The 24983-nt window shown below is 36.5% G+C and overlaps 1 protein-coding gene across 2 annotated transcripts in view; it reads right to left on the reverse strand.

The window, feature by feature from the left end:
• Positions 1-24983, reverse strand: part of LOC120860951 (DNA polymerase kappa-like) — an 87431-nt gene that overhangs the window by 4936 nt on the left and 57512 nt on the right. For both annotated transcript variants that reach the window (XM_040236659.1, XM_040236660.1), the window contains exons 4-11: positions 21170-21322; positions 17189-17320; positions 14550-14703; positions 10284-10523; positions 8998-9122; positions 8147-8313; positions 5953-5985; positions 2266-2362 (exon numbers count right to left, since the gene is read on the reverse strand). In XM_040236659.1, coding sequence (XP_040092593.1) covers positions 2266-2362; positions 5953-5985; positions 8147-8313; positions 8998-9122; positions 10284-10523; positions 14550-14703; positions 17189-17320; positions 21170-21322 — 1101 coding nt within the window. The remainder of the gene's footprint in view (positions 1-2265; positions 2363-5952; positions 5986-8146; positions 8314-8997; positions 9123-10283; positions 10524-14549; positions 14704-17188; positions 17321-21169; positions 21323-24983) is intronic.

Here is a 24983-nt window from a genome sequence, read left to right on the forward strand (position 1 = left end):
TCATAAAGAATAAATAAATAAAATCCATAAGTAATCTAAAAATCCCATTTTAGTCAGTAATTATTCCTTTCCTCCCCAACTGATTTTTTATGAAAGACTTTTATATAAAGGGCAAAGTTAACTGGTCATTTCTGTTAACTTTATTCTATACTGTAGAAACGTACACTATGATAATATAAGATGTTAACAATGAGGGAAACTGGGTATACTGGAAGTCTCTATATTTTCTTTGTAATTATTTTATAAATCTGAAATGATTCTAAAATTAAAAGTTTATTTAAAATTTTTTAAAAAAGAACTCTCTTTATATTTAAGGTATAATAAAGAAGAATTATAAGAAAATATTCATCAGATGGCCCTTTCTTTGTAATAACTTTTTAATGCTTTTGTATTACACTTTGTAATAACTCCATCTCTGTTTTGAGAGTGCTGGAAAAATACTAAACACAGGTCGTTGTGAGTGAATATTATAAAACACAAAGTTCAAAGACTTCCAGGTTTTGTTCTCAATGTATTAAGCAACCTGGATTAAGGCCTTGAAACAAAAGGCCTATTCCACAAAGTCACTATCTACCTGTGACATTAAACGATAATTGGAAAGGCATTTTAAAAAGTACAGTTCTAGAGAAATCCTTCTCTTTGCCTTATTGTTTAGTGCCAATATAACTCTGATTTTGAACTTATTCAAATGTACTCCCAACGTAATATAAACTCCTCTGGAAATATATTGGAGTCACTCCAGCCTTGTAAGTTGCTCCTCATAAAATGGCCTCATCACAGGTTTCAGGTAAGGGTCAGAATTCAATTTGTCTCTACTGAGGATAAGAACTCTTTTTATTCCAATCGCAAAGAAAGGCAATGCCAAAGAATGCTCAAACTACTGCACAATTGCACTCATCTCACATGCTAGTAAAGTAATGCTCCAAATTCTTCAAGCCAGGCTTCAGCAATATGTGAACCGTGAACTTCCAAATGTTCAAGCTGGTTTTAGGAAAGGAAGAGGAACCAGAGATCAAATTGCCAACATCTGCTGGATCATGGAAAAAGCAAGAGAGTTCCAGAAAAACATCTATTTCTGCTTTACTGACTATGCCAAAGCCTTTGACTATGTGGATCACAATAAACTGTGGAAAATTCTGAAAGAGATGGGTATACCAGACCACCTGACCTGCCTCTTGAGAAATCTGTATGCAAGTCAGGAAGCAACAGTTAGAACTGGACATGGAACAACAGACTGGTACCAAATAGGAAAAGGAGTATGTCAAGGATGTATATTGTCACCCTGCTTATTTAACTTCTATGCAGAGTACATCATGAGAAACGCTGGGCTGGAAGAAGCACAAGCTGGAATCAAGATTGCCGGAAAAAATATCAATAACCTCAGATATGCAGATGACACCAGCCTTATGGCAGAAAGTGAAGAGGAACTAAAAAGCCTTTTGATGAAAGTGAAAGAGGAGAGTGAAAAAGTTGGCTTAAAGCTCAACATTTAGAAAACGAAGATCATGGCATCCGGTCCCATCACTTCATGGGAAATAGACGGGAAAACAGTGGAAACAGTGTCAGACTATTTTTTGGGGCTCCAAAATCACTGCAGATGGTGACTGCAGCCATGAAATTAAAAGACGCTTACTCCTTGGAAGGAACGTTATTACCAACGTAGATAGCATATTCAAAAGCAGAGACATTACTTTGTCAACAAAGGTCCGTCTAGTCAAGGCTGTGGTTTTTCCAGTGGTCATGTATGGATGTGAGAGTTGGACTGTGAAGAAAGCTGAGCACCGAAGAATTGATGCTTTTGAACTGTGGTGTTGGAGAAGACTCTTGAGAGTCCCTTGGACTGCAAGGAGATCCAACCAGTCCATTCTAAAGGAGATCAGTCCTGGGTGTTCATTGGAAGGACTGATGCTGAGGCTGAAACTCCAATACTTTGGCCACCTCATGCGAAGAGTTGACTCATTGGGAAAGACTCTGATGCTGGGAGGGATTGGGGGCAGGAGGAGAAGGGGACGACGGAAGATGAGATGGCTCGATGGCATCACCTATTCGATGGATGTGAGTTTGAGTGAACTCCGGGAGTTGGTGATGGACAAGGAGGCCTGGCGTGCTGCAATTCATGGGGTTGCAAAGAGTTGGACACGACTGAGCGACTGAACTGAACTGAACTGAATTTGTTTTTAAATGCAAAATCTAACTCTCAGTTTAAGGTTGCTTTTTATTATTAAAAATTTAGAAAACTAAGAATACCACATAAAAATAAAGTACCTTAAGTCCCTTTTTCTGCAGATCTTGAGCAAGTTCACTGCAAAGTTCTTGGCACAAGCTGTACTGTTCTTCTGCTTTACTTATCTCACTGAATGTCCTACAAAGACAAGAATGATTTGGGTGCACAAAGTAAACTACAATTCAGGATAATTTAGAAATGATATAGTACATGCAAATGGCCTAGCATTAAGATACATTTTCTATAGTACTGAATAAAGTTTTCAGATACACTAAGATATAATTAAGTAAAAATATTCAAGATCTTCCTAAATAATGGGAGATTATTTATAGCTAAACTGATTAGCAAAGGTACATTTGTTCTCTATAATATTTTTAAAAGATGATTAAAGTCACCAACATATAAGGATAATGCCCCAAGAACTTACAAAACATTAGGATCTATAGGTATACAGACTTTGTTATAGAGGACTGTCTTAAGAAAGTACAAATGAGAACATCATGCCAATTATTGCATGAATATTGTCTGAAGAGAATTATCTTCAAGTAGATTTACGGGGTTGGTTCATGGCCCCTATATAAAGTTGTTTAATAGACAATTGGAAATGGGCTGGTAAGATTAAATGTAGAACTTGTGAGTTCATTTGCACAAGGGTGTTGAAGGTCATATTAAGGAAAAAGAGGAAGACACTAAAGAGAGAGCAGGATAACCAGTAAAAAACCCTGAGCAAACCCTAAAGAGTCATTTAGTGAAAAGTGCCTCTTCTAACCCAGTTGCTCACAGCAACCCAGTTCTCCTTCCCAGTGGCAACCAACATTGCCAGCTTCCTATTTATTGTTTGTTCATCTAGAATACTGTATGCATATAAAAAGTGTGTTATACTTTTATAAATGAGCAAACACTTCCCCTATATAAATAGTAAAATATCAGACATTGTTTACCACTTTACTTTTCTCATTCATCTTGGTGAGTTCCCTATAAGTAAATAATTTCCTCATTTTTATATGGCAGCTGTGCTGTGCTGTGCTTAGTCACTCAGTCATGTCCAACTCTTTGCGACCCCATGGACTGCAGCCCGCCAGGTTCCTCTGTCCTTAGGGATTCTCCAGGCGAATACTGGAGAGGGTTGCCATGCCCTCCTCCAGGGGACCTTCCTGACCCTGGGATCGAACCCAGGTTTCCTGCATTGCAGGCATATTCTTTACCAGCTGAGCCACCAGGGAAGCCCAAGAATACTGGGGTAGGTAGCCTATCCCTTCTCCAGGGGATCTTCCTGACCCAGGAATTGAATCGGGGTCTTCTGCATTGCAGGTGGACTCTTTGCCAATTGAGCTACCAGGGAAGCCCTTTACATGGCAGCATGATATCCTAATTTAAATATGTAAAAGAGGAACTCCCCAGGTCATTAGGTGCACGGACTCGATGGACGTGAGTCTGAGTGAACTCCGCGAGATGGTGATGGACAGGGAGGCCTGGCGTGCTGCGATTCATGGGGTTGCAAAAAGTCGGACACGACTGAGCGACTGAACTGAAGATCATTTAACCAATCCTCTATTTGTAGAAACAGGTTATTTCCAACCTTTTGCTACTATAAAAAAAATGCAATTCACAATTTTGTATATGTGTAAAATGACATGGGATGACACCTGTGGAATGAATCTATAGATAAACAGAATAGTGGGATCAAAGTACACGAGAATCTTATCTTGACAGACAAAATCACTTGCTCCCTGTGGTAGGCAAAATAATGGTCCCAAAAGATGTCTACATCCTAATCTCTCAGAATCTAGTACTTTACATGGTGAAAGGAATTTTACACATGTGGCTGAATCAAAATGGGGGTGATGATCCTCGATTATCTAGGTAGGTTCAGTGTAATCCCTAGGTTCCTTATGAGGTAGGAGGGTAAGAGTCAAAGAAAGACAAAATGTGGGATCTGAAGATGGAGAACGGTGCCATGAGCCAAAGAATGCAAGTGGCCTCTAGAAGCTTTTAGTAAGGAAATGGATTCTGCTCTGGAACCTCTAGAGGGAATGCAACCCTGCTGACACTTTAATTTTAGGACTTCTGACCTTCAGAACCACTAATTAGCAACTAGCACACTCTCCTTTAGAGTTTAATACCTTTTTCACTCACATAGTTTTGCCAATGGAGTGTGTTCTTTGCCAACTTGATTAATGAAAAATGCTATCTCAGGTAATTTTTAATCTGTACTTCTTAAATAAGAGGCTGGGATTATTTTCACATGTTTGTAAAGCCATTTGTACCTTCTCTTCCATTAACTAATTGGATCTCTGTTCATTTTTTCCTATTGGTTTGCTGCTCCTTTCTTAAGAAATAGTAATATTAGTTAATATTCTTATACAGCAAGCAATGTTTTCAATAACAAAATAGAAGACAAAATAGGAGGAAAAAAATCATTAAATAGGAAATAGGACAACGCTCTCTCACATTTGAAGCTTTTCCCCCTCTTTTCCTTTGGTTGCATGTGTGCATGCATGCGTGCTAAGTAGCTTCAGTCATGTCTGTCCCTTAGTGACCCAATGGCCTGGAGCCTGCCAGCTCCCTTGTCCATAGGATTCTCCAGGCAAGAATACTGGAGTGGGTTGCCATGCCTTATTCCAGGGAATCCTCCCGACTCAGGGATTGAACTTGTATCTCTTATGTCCTGCAATGCAGGATGATTCTTTACTGCTGAGCCACCAGGGGAGTCCTTTCCTTTGATTGCTCTTATGTAAATCACAGCCTGAAACAGCAATGTTTATCAAGTCATTTCCGGAGTGCGTTGTTTTAGAAAAGTTGTTCAGTTTTTCTGATCACACATTATACATGTGCAAAATGAACACAACCTTAGAGCAGGTCCAAGGTTCATTTTTTGTCGCTGAGCTGTCGCCGTGTGCAGGCTTTCTCCAGCTGCAGCGAGTGCGGGCTACTCTCTAGCTGTGGGGCGTGCGCTGCTCACTGCGGTGGCTCCTCTTGTTGCAGAGCACAGGCTCTAGGCTCTCAGGCCTCAGGAACTGCAGCGCAGGTTCAGTAGTTGCAGTGCATGGGCTTAGCTGCTCTGTGGCATGGGGGATATTAGCTCCCCCAACGAGGGATGGAACCCATGTCCCCTGCCTGGCAGGCAGACCCTTAACCACTGGACCACCAGAGACGTCTCAGTCCGAGGTTCTTAAATGTCTTAGTGGGACTGTGGTTCCTTGAGGAGGTAAGTGAGAGACTTCTCAGACAATGACATATATTCCAGGACAATAAGGTTCCATCAAGATTTCATCTGACTTCCAAACAGGATTGTAAACCACTGAATGAGATCACCTCTAAGCTCTTGTTCATCGAGATCTTACTATTTGGTGCCTTCAGTCATTTACCAGTATTTGAAGAACTTCAGGAAGAACTTCCATTATCATATCTTAAATTAACTACTAAGTATTATTTTTCTTATAAACAAACCTAGAAATTAAGATTTGGAATCCTAAAATTCTTGGTTTTCATTGAATAGGAACAAAACTAACATTAAAAAAAAAAACTGCAGTTAAATTTTTTCTTTTCCCATTGAGAGCATAGCAAGCAAGGATAATAAAGCATTGTACTAGAATATTTACTTTAGGGGTGTCAACTGCTAAAAATTGTTATCTGGTTTACAAATCGATTTTTTAAATTTCAGTGATATTTTATAAAAATTAGTTTAAAATTATACAAATTATGAATAATTAGTAATAAAACATTACCTCTCAACACTCATGCTTTTCCTCTCTCCATCCCTTGAAATGAAAAAAAATAAAAAGACTTTTATTTGCTTTCCAAACAACACTGAGTTCCTTTTAGTCAACCAAAATGATTTAAGATCAGCTACCCTTTAGAGATCTCAATAATATTTTGGATTAAAAATTATACATCATTAAATACAGTGAAGTTTTTAATCTAAAAACTATCACCAAAGAATGTAGATAGATAACCTAATAGAATTACATGTGTGATGGATCAAGTCTATATCTATCAAAGGACATATCTGCAAACAGGATATTATAAATTGTTTCTATTAAAAACGGGAATATCGAAACTCACAACTGATAAAATCAACAGAATGTGGTAGCATAATGGCTTTCAGTTATAAGATATAACTGAATTTTGAACAGTTTGATTATCTAGTTTTTGGCCTAGGACACATCAATACTAGCCTATTTATTACTTATACCACTCTGTAGAAGCTCAGTCAAAATGTGGTCTATGGCCATAGGATGATGACTGGGGATCCAAACCATCTAGTTAGGTTGGATTCTAGCTGCTCTGACAGGACTAGTTAAAAGCAAAAAGCTGAAATGACACATAGATTATTCATTTCCCAAATATTTCATGAACCAATTATGAATTGAGTACTGTTCTAGGCCTTGGAGATACAATGAAAAACAAAACAGACCAAGTGACTGCCTTTAAGAAACTTCTATCTTGGTGGAGGAAAACAAATGCAGAAATAAATAGAGAACAGATTAGAAAGTAAGAAGCACAAGAGATTAAAAAAATAAAGCAAATCAGGGAAACAGAGAATGTGGATAGAAAGGAAAGTAGGTTTGCTATTTTATATTATTAAAAATTACCCATGAGTTTCACTTAAAAGCATTATCTACATCTCTACCACTGGTTAGTATCTGCTATATTAAAAACTATATTGTTTTCAAGCACTATGGAAATAAAAAGAGGGTAATTTTTGGAATAAAGAAGACAGCTTTATTTTCCAAAATCTTCAAATACTGGATTATTTATAGTACTGTGATGTCCTTCTCTTATCTTTCATTACATCCACTCAGGATCAAAGTCAGCTACCTGGATTCGAAAGAATGAGGAGCACAGAAAGATGAGAAAAGCAACAGCATAGGCCTTACAATCTCTGTAAGACTTATCTCCTCAGTAATCTTTTAGTTTCAGTCCAGTCACTCAGTCGTGTCTGACTCTTTGTGACCCCATGAACTGCAGCACGCCAGGCCTCCCTGCCCATCACCAACTCCCGGAGTTCACCCAAACTCATGTCCATTGAGTCGGTGATGCCATCCAGCCATCTCATCCTCTGTCGGCCCCTTCTCCTCCCGCCTTCAGGGTCTTTTAGTTTACTTTAGTGTTAATTCTCATTCTTGTTTAGTGCCTTCTTTTCACCCACCCTGAACAGTGTACCCTTTTAGTTCTGGGATTCTTCTTTTTAAGACCAGGAGGAAAAAGCAGCAGAAGAAAACATAGGGCTTCTCCTCTAGTTGTTTCCCCTTCTCCGAGGTCTTTGCCTGGCTGGCCCCTTCAGACCTCCGCCACTGGAAGACTACAGCCAGCACCACCTCTTACCCTCTCAAGTCAATTTCTATGCCCCTACTCTGCCTTACTTTCTTCACTTGGTGACTTTCTTTTCCCCACACTACTCTGCACTTTATGAAGGCAGTATTTCCTCTTGTTTACTGCTATTATCCCCAGTGCCTAGAACGGTGCCTAACACAATGTACTCAGTAGAAGAGGAGAAATGCAGGTAGTCATTACATCTATTTGCTTAAAGAGTGAGTTCTGGGGCATAAGCCATCTTTCTTTCCTCAACAATCCGACCACCAGTATTTTTATGTTCTGAACAAAGAACAAGGCAGGTTCAGAAAAGAAAGCAACCATCGTTCCTCTTACCCATCTATCCAGTTGCTGGAGCCAAAAACCTCTGTGGGTTTTTTTTTTTTTTTTTTTTTTTTTTTTTTTTTTGGATAGGAGGGATTCTTTACCCCTCATTTCCTTTTCTCTCATATCCAATCTTTACACTAATTCAAAAATTATATTCTGAGCTGAGCCTAAAAGAATTTAAAACATGTTATCCTTCTAGCCTTTATCTCAATGGTAAAAACTGTTATTTCAGCAGACAATAAAGAAAAAGCACAATGATTATATTATAGGTACAGATACCTTGCCAGATGTGTTGAACCTAGACCCAGGGAAATATGAAGGAAATGATGCCAAGATGTTTCAGAGAAAAGGAGAGAAAGTAATGCCCTCTGTTGGTACAGTTCTGTACAAGTAATAATTCCAAGGGCCTTTAACATTTTCTCTGTAACTTTTCCTATTCCAGAAACCTAGAAGAGAGTCAACATTTATCATTAATACATTTTAAAATTAAGGTAACAACTGATATTATAATCTTATCATACCTTTTATAACTCATAAAATATATAAATAATGTCCTAGTTTCAAAAGTCATGCAAGAAAATGGCTTTAAGTAATTTGTGGCCGTATTTCCTAAACTAGTGTTACATGGGAATTTAAAACTTTAAATTCCATGGAGTTTTTAAGAAGCATTGATAAAAGGGTTTTGTGGTCATATAAACTCAGGGAATGGTAGGATAAATGACTTTTTATTCTCTTTTCATTTTTTAAAATCAAAGTTATAGTTGACATATACCATTAGTTTCAGGTGTACAACACAGTGATTCAACATTTATATATATTACAAATCAATCACCACAGTAAGTCTAGTAACCATCTGTCCCCATAAAGTGAAGTCGCTCAGTCGTGTCCGACTCTTTGCGACCCCATGGACTGTAGCCTACCAAGCTCCTCTATCCATGGGATTTTCCAGGCAATAGTACTGGAGTGGATTGCCATTTCCTTCTCCATAGAAAGTTATAATATTATTGACTATAGACTCGACTTTTTTTTTTTTTTTAATAACTCTAAGTTTGTACTTCTTAATCCTCTTTAACTATTTCTTCAGAAATCAGAGTGTAGATATAGAGGATAAATGTCATATAAAATCTCACCTTTCTAATGGGTAAGTCCTTGATGAAGTCCATTACAGCTTGCCTGTTAGGTAGAATTTGGTATTGTCCATTTGGTTTATTCTTATCACTGCATACTTTTGCTAACATTGTATTGGGTGCAATGCCTTTAAAGAAGAACACTCCAATGACTCAAAGAACATGATGTGTATAATTTTAAAACATGTGATAACAATACATTAAAAAATTAAATATAAAAATCCGAAATTATGTGGAATGCTACTTTAAAAATGCATTTGATTAGTCTCTATCTCCCCAAGGCTTGCTATGGTTTCAGGAAAAGAAACTGTATTAGTTACTGTGGCAGCAGAAATGAGGAATATTTAAATCTCCATGGTATCTTAAAGTTTAATTTTTGAGTTTAAGGGATATATATTAGTTTCCTACTATATTTAGTAGGAATACAGTCTGTCTTATAGAAAAGATTGAGAATATAATTTAGGATGAAAGCTTTCTCTTTGAAAAGATCTTTTGTATAGATTACCCACATAAAGGAAAAAAAAAATCAAAGATTCTGGTTTCTAGTATATTTAAGACAATGATAATGAAATGTGCACATACTTATATATGCACACAAAGCAAACCACTTTTCAGAGAGGTGTTTTATAATTTCTAGGTGTCTTAATGATTAAGATAAGTGGAAACAGGTATATTCAAATATAATAGTTTATTTCAATTTTTATACACATCATTCTAAAATTTATTACTTATTCTCAAGCTTTGCCCTAGGAAGAAAAGACTAACCCAATTATAATACGGCTTTGCTAAAATAATCCAGGGTCCTCATGAATATCTGTTTCTACACTAAGACACAGAGATATCCTCATGAGTGACTGACATATGGAAAGCTCTTTTTCCCTTTACCAGATGATCCTAGATTGCTATGCAGCTTGCTGATGTTTTTTCTGTCTTGTCCATATCCTGTACGGTCAGCTGGGCCCTTTTTTTGTACTGTAAGTCTTCAAAGGGAAAACTGATAAATTATTATGTCCAAAACCAATTAAAATATATTTTGTGTTTTGAAAAAGATAGCTACATGAGCTTTATGGTTAAGTTTTTGCTTTGGACACATGGACGTTTCTGCTTAATTCCCATTTATCTATAGGTTCACAGCATTCTAAATAGGTAAACTGTCAGAAGTTAATTAAAAAACAGCCAAGTAAAATTTGTGAACTATATACTTTATAATGAGAAATGACTAATATTACATTTGAATTAGCTAGTCTGAAAGTTATAACTCTCAGAACCACCAATATCCTTTTAAGTACCTGCACTGGCTGTGAGGGTTGTTTTCTGCTCGATTCTGAAACGAATTTCCTTTACCACTTCCTCCGCTGATGTTCCAAAAACAATTGAGTTTTGGTGTATTTGAGGATTATTTGGTTCTTCAAAGTTCACTTGGAAAGGATTTCCTGGGGACTGCAGATCAGGAGGACTATCTTCAAAAAGGAGTGGAGAGATGGATCTTTCATGCTCATTCAGTTTATTGACTTCCTTTCCTGGTTTATCTAAATTGTAAACAGGAACAGTAATTCATCTTCATTCTAAGAAGTACATACTTCATGAATTATGTTTCCGTCAATCTTTTTAAAGACAAACAAATCTCATTTAGTTTTGTTTCTAACAACCAAGGTCAGAAACATTATCATTTATATTTTTAACTGTTTAACAAAGAAAACACTGATTCTAAGCTTTTCTTAAAAAAGAATATTACCCATTTCCATCATATACAGTTTAAAAAGAAATACTTTAGGTAAAATTCACTAATTTTTGAACAAAATTAGTTGAAAACTAGAGTTGGAATTAGATTCACAGTACTTTTTTCTTAAAAAAAAAAAAAAAAAAGTTTTTTTCCCTTTACTCATCTCTAGGAGAAAAAAGAACCTTAAGTTAGAATTTAAGAATAAGGAAAAGACATTAGGCAATCTAGAGTAATTATGCCTGAAAGATAGATTTTATTTTTAGGGGGAAAAAAACCTTATCGTTTTCTTCATTTATGGAAGAACTTTCCAAGTATTAAAATAATCTGAATTTTATTCTTTAAAATGTTGATTTTAATTGACTTTTCTTTTTTATAAAGTATCATTCTTACTAACAGCACATTTGAAATAAATAGAAATTATTTTTGGAAGTTATACTTCATTAAATATATAAATTCTTAAGGTCTAATCAGATTAACAATGATCTAAGTTTAAGGGTGAGAAGCCTTTATTATCAAAGGGCTATAAACTAATATTATTAAAAAATAAAGCAAAAATACTACTCTGATTATTACCTCTTTTTTTGATTACCTTTTTTTTGTGTGTGTGTTTTTCATGAATTTAAACTGTGAAATACGTTTAAATCTACACCAATGTCCTCACAAACAAATCCATGAACTTTACTTTCTGGGCTTAATGGAGAAGAAATCGGTTTAAGTGTAAAATTTATAAAAACAAGATTAACAATACAGCTTTCTGATCCATTCCATAAATCTTTTTTATTTTTAGCAGCCCCACGTGGCTTGTGGGATCTCAGTTCCCAGATCAGGGATTGAACCTGGGGCATAGTGGCCAAAGCACTGAATCCTAACCAAGAGACCACCCAGGAACTCCCTCCAGCTCATAATTTCATTATACATAAACGTTTTCCAAATTAAGGTACATACAGAAGCAAAGATTAAATTCTTAGTTTCAAGGCACATACAAATGCATTATACTTAAAAAATGAAGTTGGTTTTTTAGAAAGAGTTTACAGATAACGCAAATAATATGACAGACCCCTGATTAGTATCAAATTTAAAAATATGTAATATGAATTAAGTCACAGATATTTTCCAAATCTGAATTCCCAGGCCACTACAAAATAAGCCTTATTTTCAAATTATATATTAGCTGTTATTTATATACTTCAGTTCATTTTCCATTATCTGGTTTTAAAATACAGAACAATTCAGAGGAGATTAAGACTGTGGCACAGTTGAAATGGCATCTACCTGGACCCTTTTCCCCACCTAGATGTGTGGAAGTCAAGGTAAAGAGCTATGGCAAACCTGCAGGTCTAGTAAGGAATGTTCACAGCCCCCTTCTGCAGCTCCTTCTGCCATGCTTTATACCCAAGCTTTTGTCACAGCATCCTCACGTGAGGCACTGACTATGGAACACTATGACAGAAAGCAAAGCCTGCCGTTTTCAGGTTCTTTGTTCAGTCACTGCTGAATGGCATGGTTACCTTTTCAATCTGTCTACTCTGTGAGGCCTGGCTCTGCAACCAACCACTGAAGTGGTTTCTCATTTGCTTTCTGAAAGAAATATCTTTTAAGCCCCATAACTGAGGTGATCAAAGTGTAAAATTAAGGTTTCTGATAATCTGAAATACTAGATTAAAGATCCCATCTGGATGGCAAGTGCTAAAAAGTATTTGGTATAGTATTTTAGTTTTTTTATATTGGCTAGCACCATCCAGATTTATAAGAGAGAATAAACATAAAATTATTATTATTATTTTATTTCTATATAGACATGGTAGTTACCAATACTTTTCCAAAAGTATTGCACCTTTTAGAAAAGGGGCGAACAACAGAAAAATGCCTTGGACTTTAGAGGAAGCTATGTCAACCACCTGCTATGACTCCAATTCACTGTTGAAAGCTTCTCTTGGCATAACGTGAAATCAGACACGCCTGAAAGGCCAGGCCACAGGGACTTAGATAAGAAAAAAAAAAGTAAAGTATTTAAATTGCCTAAGAATATGAAATATATGAAGAGGAAAGTACATAGCTAAATATTAAGAATGACAGGTATTAAAAATTCACATCCTCATAATGAGTTTTGGAGAAGGCAAACTCCAGTACCCCACTCCAGTACTCTTGCCTGGAGAATCCCATGGACAGAGGAACCTGGTGGGCTGCAGTCCATGGGGTCGCTGAGGGTCGGACACAACTGAGCGACTTCACTTTCACTTTTCACTTTCATGCACTGGAGAAGGAAATGGCAACCCACTCCAGTGCTCTTGCCTGGAGAATCCTGGGGACGGGGGAGCCTGGTGGGCTGCCGTCTCTGGGGTCGCACAGAGTTGGACACGACTGAAGCGACTTAGCAGCAGCAGCAGCATAATGAGTTTGGATGTACAGTAAATGAAAAGAACATTAGTAGGGAATGAAAACACTTATCTTAGCCCCAGTATAATTTTTGATAACTTATTGTGAAAGTAACTGTTATAGGGTCTTCTCAGGAGGCACAGTGGTAAAGAATAAGCCTGCCAATGCAGGACACGCAAGAGACGCAAGTTTGATCCTTGGGTCGGAAGGTCCCCTGGAGTAGGAAATAGCCACTCAGCCTAGTATTCTTGTCTGGAAAATGCCACGGACAGAGGAGCCTGGCAGGCTACAGCCCATGGGGTTGCAAAGAGTCGGACACAACTGAGCATGCCACGCCAAGAATACAGGAGACACTCAGGGAGTGGTTCAGTGTAACTGTTGATATTTAATGGTTCCCCTCCTTTCTCTTGTGAAAAGTTAAGGAATAGAGTAAGATTTTAAGCAATCTCAGGCTTTGTGTGTCACTTCCCCAAACAAGTTCTACTAAGAGCAAAACACCTTTTGCTTCAAGACTCTACGTCCAGAAACTGTTTACTGCTTATCTTGTTTAATGTTTCCCTTAAAGAGAGAGACCTTAGAGCTCTAAGCAAGGTGATGAAATTATGATTTGATTTCCATACTAAATTTGCTCCTAAGATGTGAGCCCCAAACCATGGTAAGCCTGTCCCCTCTGAAGCAGTTACTGACTTGTGCACATGAAACGTGGCTGTGGGTTTCAGGCAAACCCTCCATTTCCTCCTTTGCATCCAGGTGAACTTTGCCCAGGGGTCCAGGGCAGCGCTGGCATGTGAAGTAATCCCACCTCAGACAGAGAGTTGACAGAGTACAGGTACTATCTGCGTGGTTTTTGGCATTGTTTTAGATAGATGATAAGGGTCCCTTTTGAAAAAACCCTTAGGGTCATAAAACTTCTGTTTCATTATATAGAAAAAGAGTCAAAATAAGGTCTAAGGCAAAGAAGGGAATTGGAGAGTCATTAATTTAGGCAAGGTTAAAAACAGTAATCACAGTAACCAGATTATGGAAAATCTATGAAATAAAGGGGAAAAACATCCCATTCAATGTTTTAGTATGTTTGAGACTAATTTTTTTTTTTAAGTGTATTTTCTATTATTAACAGCTCTGACCAAAGGCTACCTTAAACAGAGACCCTCCTCAGATTCAATGCAATCCAACCCTTGGTTAAGTTAGATCTTAGGAAAAAAAAACTGCTATGAAATTACTTTGGGTAGGGACTCTGCACACTCAAAGTCTAGAGATTTAAGAATTTCATTTGGTTTAAAAGTGACATTCCACACATTTATCTCAGAAATCCCACTGGTATATTTAAGTTTCTGATTTTCATTTTTAATACTTTTTCATAATAAAGCTATATCTAGTCCTACATCTATCCCTGCTAACTGGTTGATCCAAAGGATTTTTTTTAAAAGTCTGATCATTCTAATAAATTGCTTACCGTTTTCTAGAGAGTTTCCTGCTGTGATGAAATACTTCCTTTTGTCCTCAGGCCAATTTTTTCTTTCCTCTAAATGCTTTGTTATATTCAGGTAGGCTTCATCAAGACTCATGGCCATAAAATTGGGATCATAATCAGTAAGGATTTCCTTAACCTTCAAAAGGAACATGTTTAATATCATTCTGATAGGCAGAGAAAAAGTTAAGCAACATAATTTTAGGTAGCAAGTCAAAAGCAGAAGTGGGAACAACAGGATCTTGCTCTCCTTTTATGACCTTTTTTGTTCATTTTAAAAAGGCATAATCTTACATGAAGGTACTATGTTGCTTTAGAAAGTAGTTCTACTTCAATTAAGTATATCTATAAAACTTCACTCAATAATATATGTATCCATTCAGAAAACAAAACAGCTACCAGGATTTAGAATGGAAAAGATGACAAAAACTGTAGTGTTAAGTCTATGACTATATTAAATGATGGGGAAAAGTCTGGAGTTGCATTTTGGAATAAAAGAAATATGTAAAGACATCAGAATCTCTGCATGATTCCAGAAATGCCTTTTATAGAAGATAATTTTATTATATGAAACTATGAAGTTTTTTAACCACTGAAGTATTAGCTGAAATTAAAGGAAATGGTTGCCAAAATAATATATGTATTAGAAAAACATATTTGCTGAAATATGTAATGTTTCATCTAGTGTTTTAAAGCTGTCTGTGGTATCATGAGAACATTTTTTTAGATGTTTTATTAAAAGAAAGTTTTTTGCTTAATATAACTACGAACAGCTGAATCAAAGGTAATTTTAGAAAATGTGACAAAAAACTTGGGCAAGCTCTACTCAGAAAGTACCTTAATTAGCTTTGTTCTTATAGAAGAAATCATTTTTACAATGTGCTCAGATGGAATCTTTCTCGTGAAAATGGAACTGGAAAGTCAGTAGTTGGCAGCCAACTACAATGATTCTGAATGAGAAGTGCTCTCTGGAGACAATGAGTACTCACTAACTTCCTTTACATAAGATACTTCTTCAAGAACAAAAATAGACAGGCTCCAGTAAAAATGAAGTACTGAGGCTTGTAAAACAGCTACAGCAACTCCATTCTTTTGGATAAAACAAAAATGGCTTTTTCTTAAACTTTTAAACAAGCCATAAATATTAATGCATTTGTTGTCAGTGAATCTGCACTATAGTTCATTTACAGATAAGAACACACTTGTCATCTGCAAATAAACTTGTTAGATCCTGGTCAAATTTGAAGACAGATTTCTCTAACTTATGTAAATAACTAAAGGGAACTAAAACAATTTGGTTCTCATTGTTATGCTGTCAGAAGTTTTACTGACTTAAAGCAGAACTTAAAAGTCTTTGAAAGATTTTCAAACTTATTAGTATTAAAAGCCTACGTGGCTCAGGGGTAAAGAATCCTCCTGCTAATGCAGGAGACGTAGGTTTGATCCCTGGGTCAGAAAGATTTCCTGGAGAAAGAAACGGTAACCCACTCCAGTATTCTGGCCTGGGACATCCTATGGGCAGATAAGATGGGCAGGCTACAGTCTATGGGGTTGCAAAAGTGTCAGACAGGACTCAACAACAACAACAGATACACGGTAACCCGTGTGAAGGTGCCTCCCCTTCCCTACCACCTTTGCAGATGCAGGCAGCAAAGCACTTGCTTCCACAGACTGGTTTTTGAAAGAATTGTTAAAAACGTAAAAAAAATTGGGGTGGAATATCATTTTAATTTGGGGGAGTTTTCATTTCTAGGGGAAATGAGGTGGAACACAAATCAGAAGAGTGAATCTAAAGACAGTTTACATGACTAAATGGTAATAAGTGTGAGACTGGAGTTTTTAAGTGTTTCGATTCAGACAGCAGTCTTTAACACAGTGCGTTTTGCCACAGTAGTCTAAACATATTTTGACATCGTACACTGAAATTTCAGTTTCTGACTTAAGTTTTAGCACTGGCATGATGGTCCAGTTATTACCAAAACTAGAGGAAAGGACAGTTTTTCATATATCACACTTTAGGCAATTTTCATGAATAACCATCTCTCTCTTTTTCGGAGATCTTCTTCAAAGCAATAGACTAGTCCCCTTTTTCTTTGATTATGGTTTTCGGGATATTAAATGCTCATAAGCACCTTCACTAGATTATGGGGCCAGGAGAGCAGCTAATCAAAATAAGCTAATTTTGTCACTGTTAAAAAACATTGATAAAAAATTTACTCAGAAAAGAGCTTGGAATTAATGTTATGGGATTAAGTCTGTAGATTATAAATATAAGGTGACTCTAGAAGAAAATGTACATTGCACATTAACAGAAAAATAGCTAAAGTTAATTTAGGTTATAATTGAGGTAACGCAGGGTTTTCTGGGGAGATAAGAATTTTCTATGCAGATGAGAAAACACATGGAAAAGCAAAAAAACAAAAAACAAAAACGGAAATAGAAGGGTATAGTCTGGACATATATGCAGCTCAATATTCGATACATAAGCTGAGGAAGTGGTAGAAGGGAGACTTACAGGGGTAAGCTAAGGATAGATTCTGCTGTGCTATGGTATTTGGACCTGTCTCTCTATATGACGTGAAATCAACAAGAGGCTATAAGTAGGAATGAGATAGCAGACTTACCTCTCTGCTCACAGCTTGGTATTTGTCAAAGTTTGGGGGCACTATAATAAGCTGTGGGCAGAGTCTTTTAGCAATAAATCCTGGCATGGCTGCACGGACACCAAATCTCCTTGCGTGGTAGTTTGAAGTAGTCTGAAAGAAAGCGGACCACACGGGGAAAAACATTCAAACCAAAATTGACATATTGATTGATGCTTTCAAAAGAAACACATTACTGATATGCATTTTCAGTTCAAAGACATTTCTTTTATAGGCTACTGTCTCAAATCAAGCTTTTGCCTTCGTCATATCATGGTATATATAGTACCACGACCCTCTCCCACTGCTGTCTCATATTTATAATGTGACATGAGGTAAAAAGCAAGACTGTGCTATTAAAAAGGTTCTTTTACATTTCAAGTAACTAAACTTCATTGGCTTTAATGAATATATGTAATATAGTACATATAGATGTTTAGATAATAGAGGGAGATGTTACATGAAAGTTATAGTAGTATAAAGCTATATAGTACAAATAGTATGGAAGTTACAGAAAGTAAAAGTATATCAAGTAATAGTATAGTATAATAGTATGGATTTAGAATTTGCTCTATTTGGGATTTGGGAAATTTTTCATCTACAAAAAAAAGAAATATATGGTCTAATATATGGTCAGTTAAATTAAGTCTCAAACATGAAATGATTAAAGCACAAAAGAACTTTTAAAATTAAGCTTTATTTCTTAAGGCTGGAATACCTTTTTTGGTGAACACATTTTAACTAGGAGATGGTACTTAACAATTATGAGAGTAAACAGGAAAACATTACTTATTAAATCCTGCTGATGAAAATACCTGGCAACAATCTAGGCTAATGTGGTAGGCCACAGTACCATTTAGAAAAAATTAATCACAAATGGAATCCTTGGAATCTAAAGTGAAAATTCAAAGAATGTAAAACAAAATCTACCAAATGAAAGGGTATTTCAGAAATGATAATATAAATTTGCCATTTATAGTTTTCAAGTGGCATTTAAAATATCTTGATAGTAATCAAAACTATGCTAATCCTAGGTCAACATTCTGGAATAGAAAACGCAGACAGCACTTGGAAGATGAACCAATGCTTTAAATATTAATATGAAGAAACCTATTGGGATTGATATTAAAAAAGCTAGATCTACAGTACAGTAGAAAAACAATTTTATATATGATGTCCTTTAACCTTTAGGTTTGCAGGGGATTGTAAATCACAGTCACAATCTTTCACAGTTCCTCCTGTCAAAAGGTGGGTTCTAGTTCCTCTTACCAAGAGACTAGTGCTGTGACTTGCTTTGACCAAAGACATGTGAGGGAGTGACATTATATGAGTCCTGAAACCTAGGCATAAAGAAGTCTGCAGCTGCTGCCTTTGCTTTTGTGGGGTCCAGCAACTATGTGAAGATTTCGCGTCAGATTACAGAGATCTTATTAACAGGATTTAATAAGACCATGTGGAGGAGAAAGCACCATGTGGAGGAGAAAGCCCATAGCTGGAGGGACGTTAGTGAAGCCATTTGGGATCCTTCAGCTCCAGGTAAAGTCCTAGCCAACCCCAAGTCGGATAAACAAACCCTCCCCATTGTACTCTGCTCGAATTACAGAGTCGTGAGCCCAAATGAATGTTCACTAAGTACTAAAGAGGTTCATGTGCATAATTTCACATCAAAACATGGTGATATGTATTCTTAATAACACTGAATATACTTTTTTTCAAGTATTAGTTGATGATCTGTAGGAAAGGCGAGTATACTTTCCTATAAAGATTATTTTAGAACCAGGACTGTCAGTTGCCTAAATACTTGTGGGAGCAGAGATAATGAACAGACTGTAGTTTCATAATAAAATAATAACTAAGGAATCATGTTAATAGCTATCGAAGGCATTGAAAAGAGTTAGAACAAGGAAGAACCTTCCTTATTTCTCTTGCATGTTTTTTTTTTAAACCAAACTCATCTATTTCAGTTGCCATTTCTAATTCCCAACACATTTTTGGCTACACACAGCTATTCTGGTCACTTTTACCTGCGATGGTGAGGGTGGCAATAAAGAAAAGCCACACAGTAACAGAAATGCAAAGGTTTCAAGTCATGGAAAGAACTACTTAGTTACAGTACTTATATTAATAAAACATGCTACTCCAAAATTGGTGTTGGTAAACTTTTTCTGTAAATGTTCAAACACCTTAGGCTTTGCAGATCATATGGTCTCTGTGGCAATTACTAACTCTGCTCTTTTAATGAAACAATAATGAATGAGTGGGTGTGACAGTGCTCCAATAAAAATTTTTAAATTTTTTACTGGAGTAGGTGCCACGGTGGTAAAGAATCCGTCTGCCAATGCAGGAGGCACAAGAGATGTGGGTTCAATCCCTGGATTGGGAAGATCCCCTGGAGTAGGAAATGGCAACCTGCTCCAGTACTCTAACTTGGAAAATTCCATTGATAGAGGAGCCTGGCTGGCTACACAGTCCATGGGGTCGCAGAGTCGGACACGACTGAGCCCCTAAGCACACACATATAGTTGATTTACGATGCTGTATTCAATAAAATTTTATCTACAAAATAAGGTAGCAGGCTGTATTTGGCCTGTAGGCCACTGTTTGCAAATTTCTGCTTTAGAATAACATTTCTTTTTCTTTATTTTTCAATTCTCTTTAACTAGAACAGTTACTTAAGAAAAATATAATTTGCAACAGAAAGATAAAATGTCACTCTATCATTTACCAGGTTTGTAACATTTTCTTGAGAAATCTGTATGCAGGTCAGGAAGCAACAGTTAGAACTGGACATGGAACAACAGACTGGTTCCAAATAGGAAAAGGAGTGCGTCAAGGCCGTATATTGTCACCTGCTTATTTAACATATATGCAGAGTACATCATGAGAAACGCTGGGCTGGAAGAAACACAAGCTGGAATCAAGATTGCCGGGAGAAATATCAATAACCTCAGATATGCAGATGACACCACCCTTATGGCAGAAAGTGAAGAGGAACTAAAAAGCCTCTTGATGAAAGTGAAAGAGGAGAGTGAGAAAGTTGGCTTAAAGCTCAACATTCAGAAAACAAAGACCATGGCATCCGGTCCCATCACTTCATGGCAAATAGATAGGGAAACAGTGGAAACAGTGACAGACTTTATATCTTTGGGCTCCAAAATCACAGCAGATGGTGACTGCAGCCATGAAATTAAAGACACTTACTCCTTGGAAGAAAAGTTATGACCAACCTAGATGGCATATTCAAAAGCAGAGACATTACTTTGCCAACAAAGGTCCATCTAGTCAAGGCTATGGTTATTCCAGTAGTCATGTATGGATGGGAGAGTTGGACTATAAACAAAGCTGAGCACCAAAAAATTGATGCTTTTGAACTGTGGTGTTGGAGAAGATTCTTGAGAGTCCCTTGGACTGCAAGGAGATCCAACCAGTCCATCCTAAAGGAAATCAGTCCTGAATATTCACTGGAAGGACTGATGCTGAAAATGAAACTCCAGTACTCTCTCTGGCCATCTGATGGGAAGAACTGACTCACTGGAAAAACCCCTGATGCTGGGAAAGATTGAGAGCGGGAAGAGACGCGGACGACAGAGGATGAGGTGTTTGGATAGCATCACCGACTCAATGGACATAAGTTTGAGTAAACTCCAGGAGTTGGTGATGGACAGGGAGGCCTGGTGCGCTGCAGGCCATGGGGTCGCAAAGAGTTGGACATAACTGAACTGAATTGATAACACTGGGAACATTATAAAACACTTCTTTGAATTCATCTTCTTGTCTGTCAAATGGAAATAAAAATGTGTACCTCAAGTGATGTTGAAAGGATTCAGTAAATGAATACCTATAAAACACCTAGAAAAATATTCTGATAGAACTGGTAGAACTTAAAGAGGTCTTTTCCTTTCATGAACCGATTACTTGAATATGAATATGTCATGAAACTTCTTTTTTGTCTGCAATACTTACCAGCATACTCATTGATCCTACTGCCATGGGTTTATCCTTCAACTCTGGATTGTCCCTCGTTTCTACAGCTGCGTAGAAAGCATCCATGTCAATGTGCACTATGGTACTGCTCAGATCCCGGCTCTGTTCCAATTCCATTGCAAATCTGTCAACCTCAATTTTTACAAAGTTAACACATTTTAGGAATATAATATTGAAATAGCAATAATCCTAACACTAACCTTTTTTTCCCCCCACTCCACTTGCGGGATCTTAGTTTCCTGACCAGGGACTGAACCCAGGCCATGCCAGTGAAAGCACCAAGTGCTAACTGCTCAACTGCCAGGGAAGTCCCAACACTAATCTTATTTTTAGTAGATGTCTGTTTGTCTTCGTCCATCCCATACCTATCTATGTATATTTGATTACTGTTTATTAAGACTGGTAATAGCTTTTATTTCCACGAGGACAGGCAGTCTGTTCTCAAATATCATTCCCTCCCAACTCTTTCATTTTTCAATACCCACAAGTACATAATAGGTACTTAATAAATATTTACTGAATGAATAAAGCATTCCAACTACTTATATATCAAATAATTCTACTGCTTTATAAATTTGGAAAACTTACTGTAACTAAAAGCTTCTGTTTAGGTAAAATAAACAACTTCTATTTGACTCATAATATTAATGTCTTAAAATACTAAGAAGGGAAATGTACAATAAACGATTATACTTCTTTGGCATATGATGTTTATATTGAATAGTACTGTACAACTGATTGTCTTAAGGCATGATGTAAACATTTCCTCTGTAGAATTGCTATTTTAAGGCTAAAATTTGATAATTGGTAGTCTATTTGAATCAAAATTGAAAATTTAATCTACAATTTATTTTTTCATGAAATTTCAACAATAACAATGAGAAATTTTGAAGTTTAAACAATTTTGTTTCTTTAGAGAAAAACAGTTAGACTGATAAGAAAGAAGAAAGAGAAATGAAAGAAATAACCAAAGTAGGGCAGTGAGAAAGGGCTTACGTAGCAAACATACCCATTCCCAAGTGTTCCGTTTTTGTGGCATCTCCTGTGCAGGCTGAAAAAGCTAAATATACAATATTCTAGTTTCCTCTGCAGCTGAGGGTGGCTATGTGACCATTTTAATCTAGTAACATATAAGGAAGTCAGTAAGGCCATTAAGTAAAATCAGGAAGAGAAAAGAGAAGAAAGCTACTGAATGAAAGAGAATACATGAAGAGTGTGGAGGTGTGACTGGCACATGGTCCAAGTTTAACAAATGCAAGTCTAACTCGTAAAAGGATCACTGGAAAACTTCACAACAAAGCAATAAAAACTTAAGAGAAAAGCAGCCAGAAGTAAGCAAGTGGGGTGAGCTCTGAATGAGATGTGATAATCCCTAGACTAGGTTTTCTAAAAGGTGGAGACTTTCAGGGGGGTATAATGGAGCCTTTTCCCCTTGTTTGACTTCTACCTTGTTTTCATTGTGCAGAAATTTTCTTTTCAAGGTCTTCTTTCTTAATGTTATAGTGACACTAGTTAACTCCTAGGTTACAAGTTAAAACTGTAACTCCTTTATCCTTCAATTAAAAATCATTTTAGAAAAAGTAAAACCAAAAACAAACAAGCAAACAGGAAAACCCTGAGAAAACAAAAAACTGCAATTCCTCTTTTGTAGACAATCACTCTGATTCATATTTGTCTTCAATAGCCACAGTGAGGCTTTCTAGAGGATCCAAACTTGTTTAGCCTAAAACTCACTGAATAACCTAGCTGCTCTGTGTCTTCTTCAGGCTGTTCCTCTGCGTACAATGCCCTTCCTAGTTCTGACACCAATCCTTCAAGGATCGGCTCAGACACCCCTCAATCACAACTGGATCTCTGACCTCTGTGCCACAGAATTCAATGTTCCCTTATTTGTTTTCTTGCTCTTATTATGGCACTTACCATACTAGATTCTAAATTGTGAGTTCCATCAGGAGAAAGACCTTATCTGCTTTAAAATTTTTTCCTCATTGGGAGATTAAAAGGTACAAACTTCCAGTTATAGAATAAATGAGTCATGACAATGAAATGTACAACATGGGGAATAATATTATAATGACTTTGTATGATGATAGATGGTAACTATAGACTTACCATGGTGATCATTTTGTAACATACAGAAATCAAAACACTATGTTGTACACCTGAAACTAACACAGTGTTATAGGTCAACTGATCTACCTCAGTTAAAACAAAAAAAAAGATGAATAAGATTTGGGGTCTAAGGTACAGTATGATGGCTATAGCTAACAATACTCTACTGATTTGTGAAAGTTACTTAGAATGTAAATCTTAAAAGGTTAGCAACATGAAAATAAATAATGGCAACTATACAAATAAATTCCTCATAAAAGAGAAAGGGAAGAGAGACTTATATACCCATTTATATTTATCAGTATAAATTTTATTCTTTTATATATGGACATGATTTAGCATTGAACAAAATATATATATATGCTTATTACATACATATAATTTATATATATATCTCATTTAAAAGGAGAAAACAGTATTTGTAGAAAAAGTTTGGATAAGGCTGATTTCATGCAGTGAGACACTACATCTAATAAACAGAACTTTTTAACATTATTCCAATTTATCATCCAGATTTAAAATAAATATTTCTTCCAGTACTTCAATTTTAAAATAGAGAATAACATCCCGACATTAAAAAGATGTAAACAAGTCATGGAGACTAATAAAAACAAGGGTAGATTAACCCAGAAAATGTGCCTAAGAATTGAGTCGACTGAGTATAAGGGAGCTGCATCTGAAATATCTTAACCCAGAAACACTGAAAAGGAAGAAGATAATAAACAGAAAGCAAGCCAAATGGGGGGAAAAAACACCTCTCCTTAGACTCATAAGTTAATGCTCTGACAGTTTCTTCAACAATCTATTCTCTTTCTGTGCTTACAGCAAGTGTACAGTTGCCAAAAGGAAACCTCGCCACTGAATGACTCACACATTCCACTTTCCTTTACTATCTCTCATTGGTCACCCTTTTCTGAACTCTTTTCTTCTACATCTACCAAATGCACACCACTGCTTTTTTCCAGTTTCATCTGCTGAAATCCTCATTCACGGTTTCCTTCCCTCCATTTCTCTTTCGGAATGACTTCCAAGTCTCATCCCTCTTGCTACAGTTCAGAGCCAGTGTGTGTCACAGTGGGTAAGGGCTTTGTTTAGGTCTCAGGCCTGCCACTTACTAGTTAAATGACAGTGGGCAACTCAACCCCTCTCATTTTTACCTTATTTGTAAAGAGGGACTGGCGTGCTACAGTCCATGGAGTCACAGAGTCGGACACGACTGAGTGACTGAACTGAACTGAAGGAGAGACTAAACCAATTGCAAAAGATGGAAGGAATTAAAAGAGATACCCATGTAATGCACTTATCTAGGGATATGGTAAGGGCTTAGTGATATTACCTATAGTTTTTAAGGTAGAAATGATATTTGTTGATTATATTATATGTAATATGCAAAATGCTTATGTTAACTCACCTACTGGTCAAATTAATTGAGAGAATACTTATTATCCCCATTTTATATATGAAGCTAAAGCTGAGGAAGATTATGTAATTTGCTCTAAGTCATAGAACTGGTAAATGTTAGAACTAAACCTGGAAATCAGGTTTCTCTAAAGCCTATACTCTTTCCATTATATCATGATACTTCCCTAAAACAAAATTTTTTTTAAAGTATTTAACACTGAAATAAGCTCAAATAGAGTTCTAGTGGCATATTTTATATCGATATTATATCTTATTTACA

The sequence above is a fragment of the Oryx dammah genome, unplaced genomic scaffold (assembly GCF_014754425.2).
Source record: "Oryx dammah isolate SB20612 unplaced genomic scaffold, SCBI_Odam_1.1 HiC_scaffold_11210, whole genome shotgun sequence".
Classification (NCBI taxonomy): Eukaryota; Metazoa; Chordata; class Mammalia; order Artiodactyla; family Bovidae; genus Oryx; species Oryx dammah.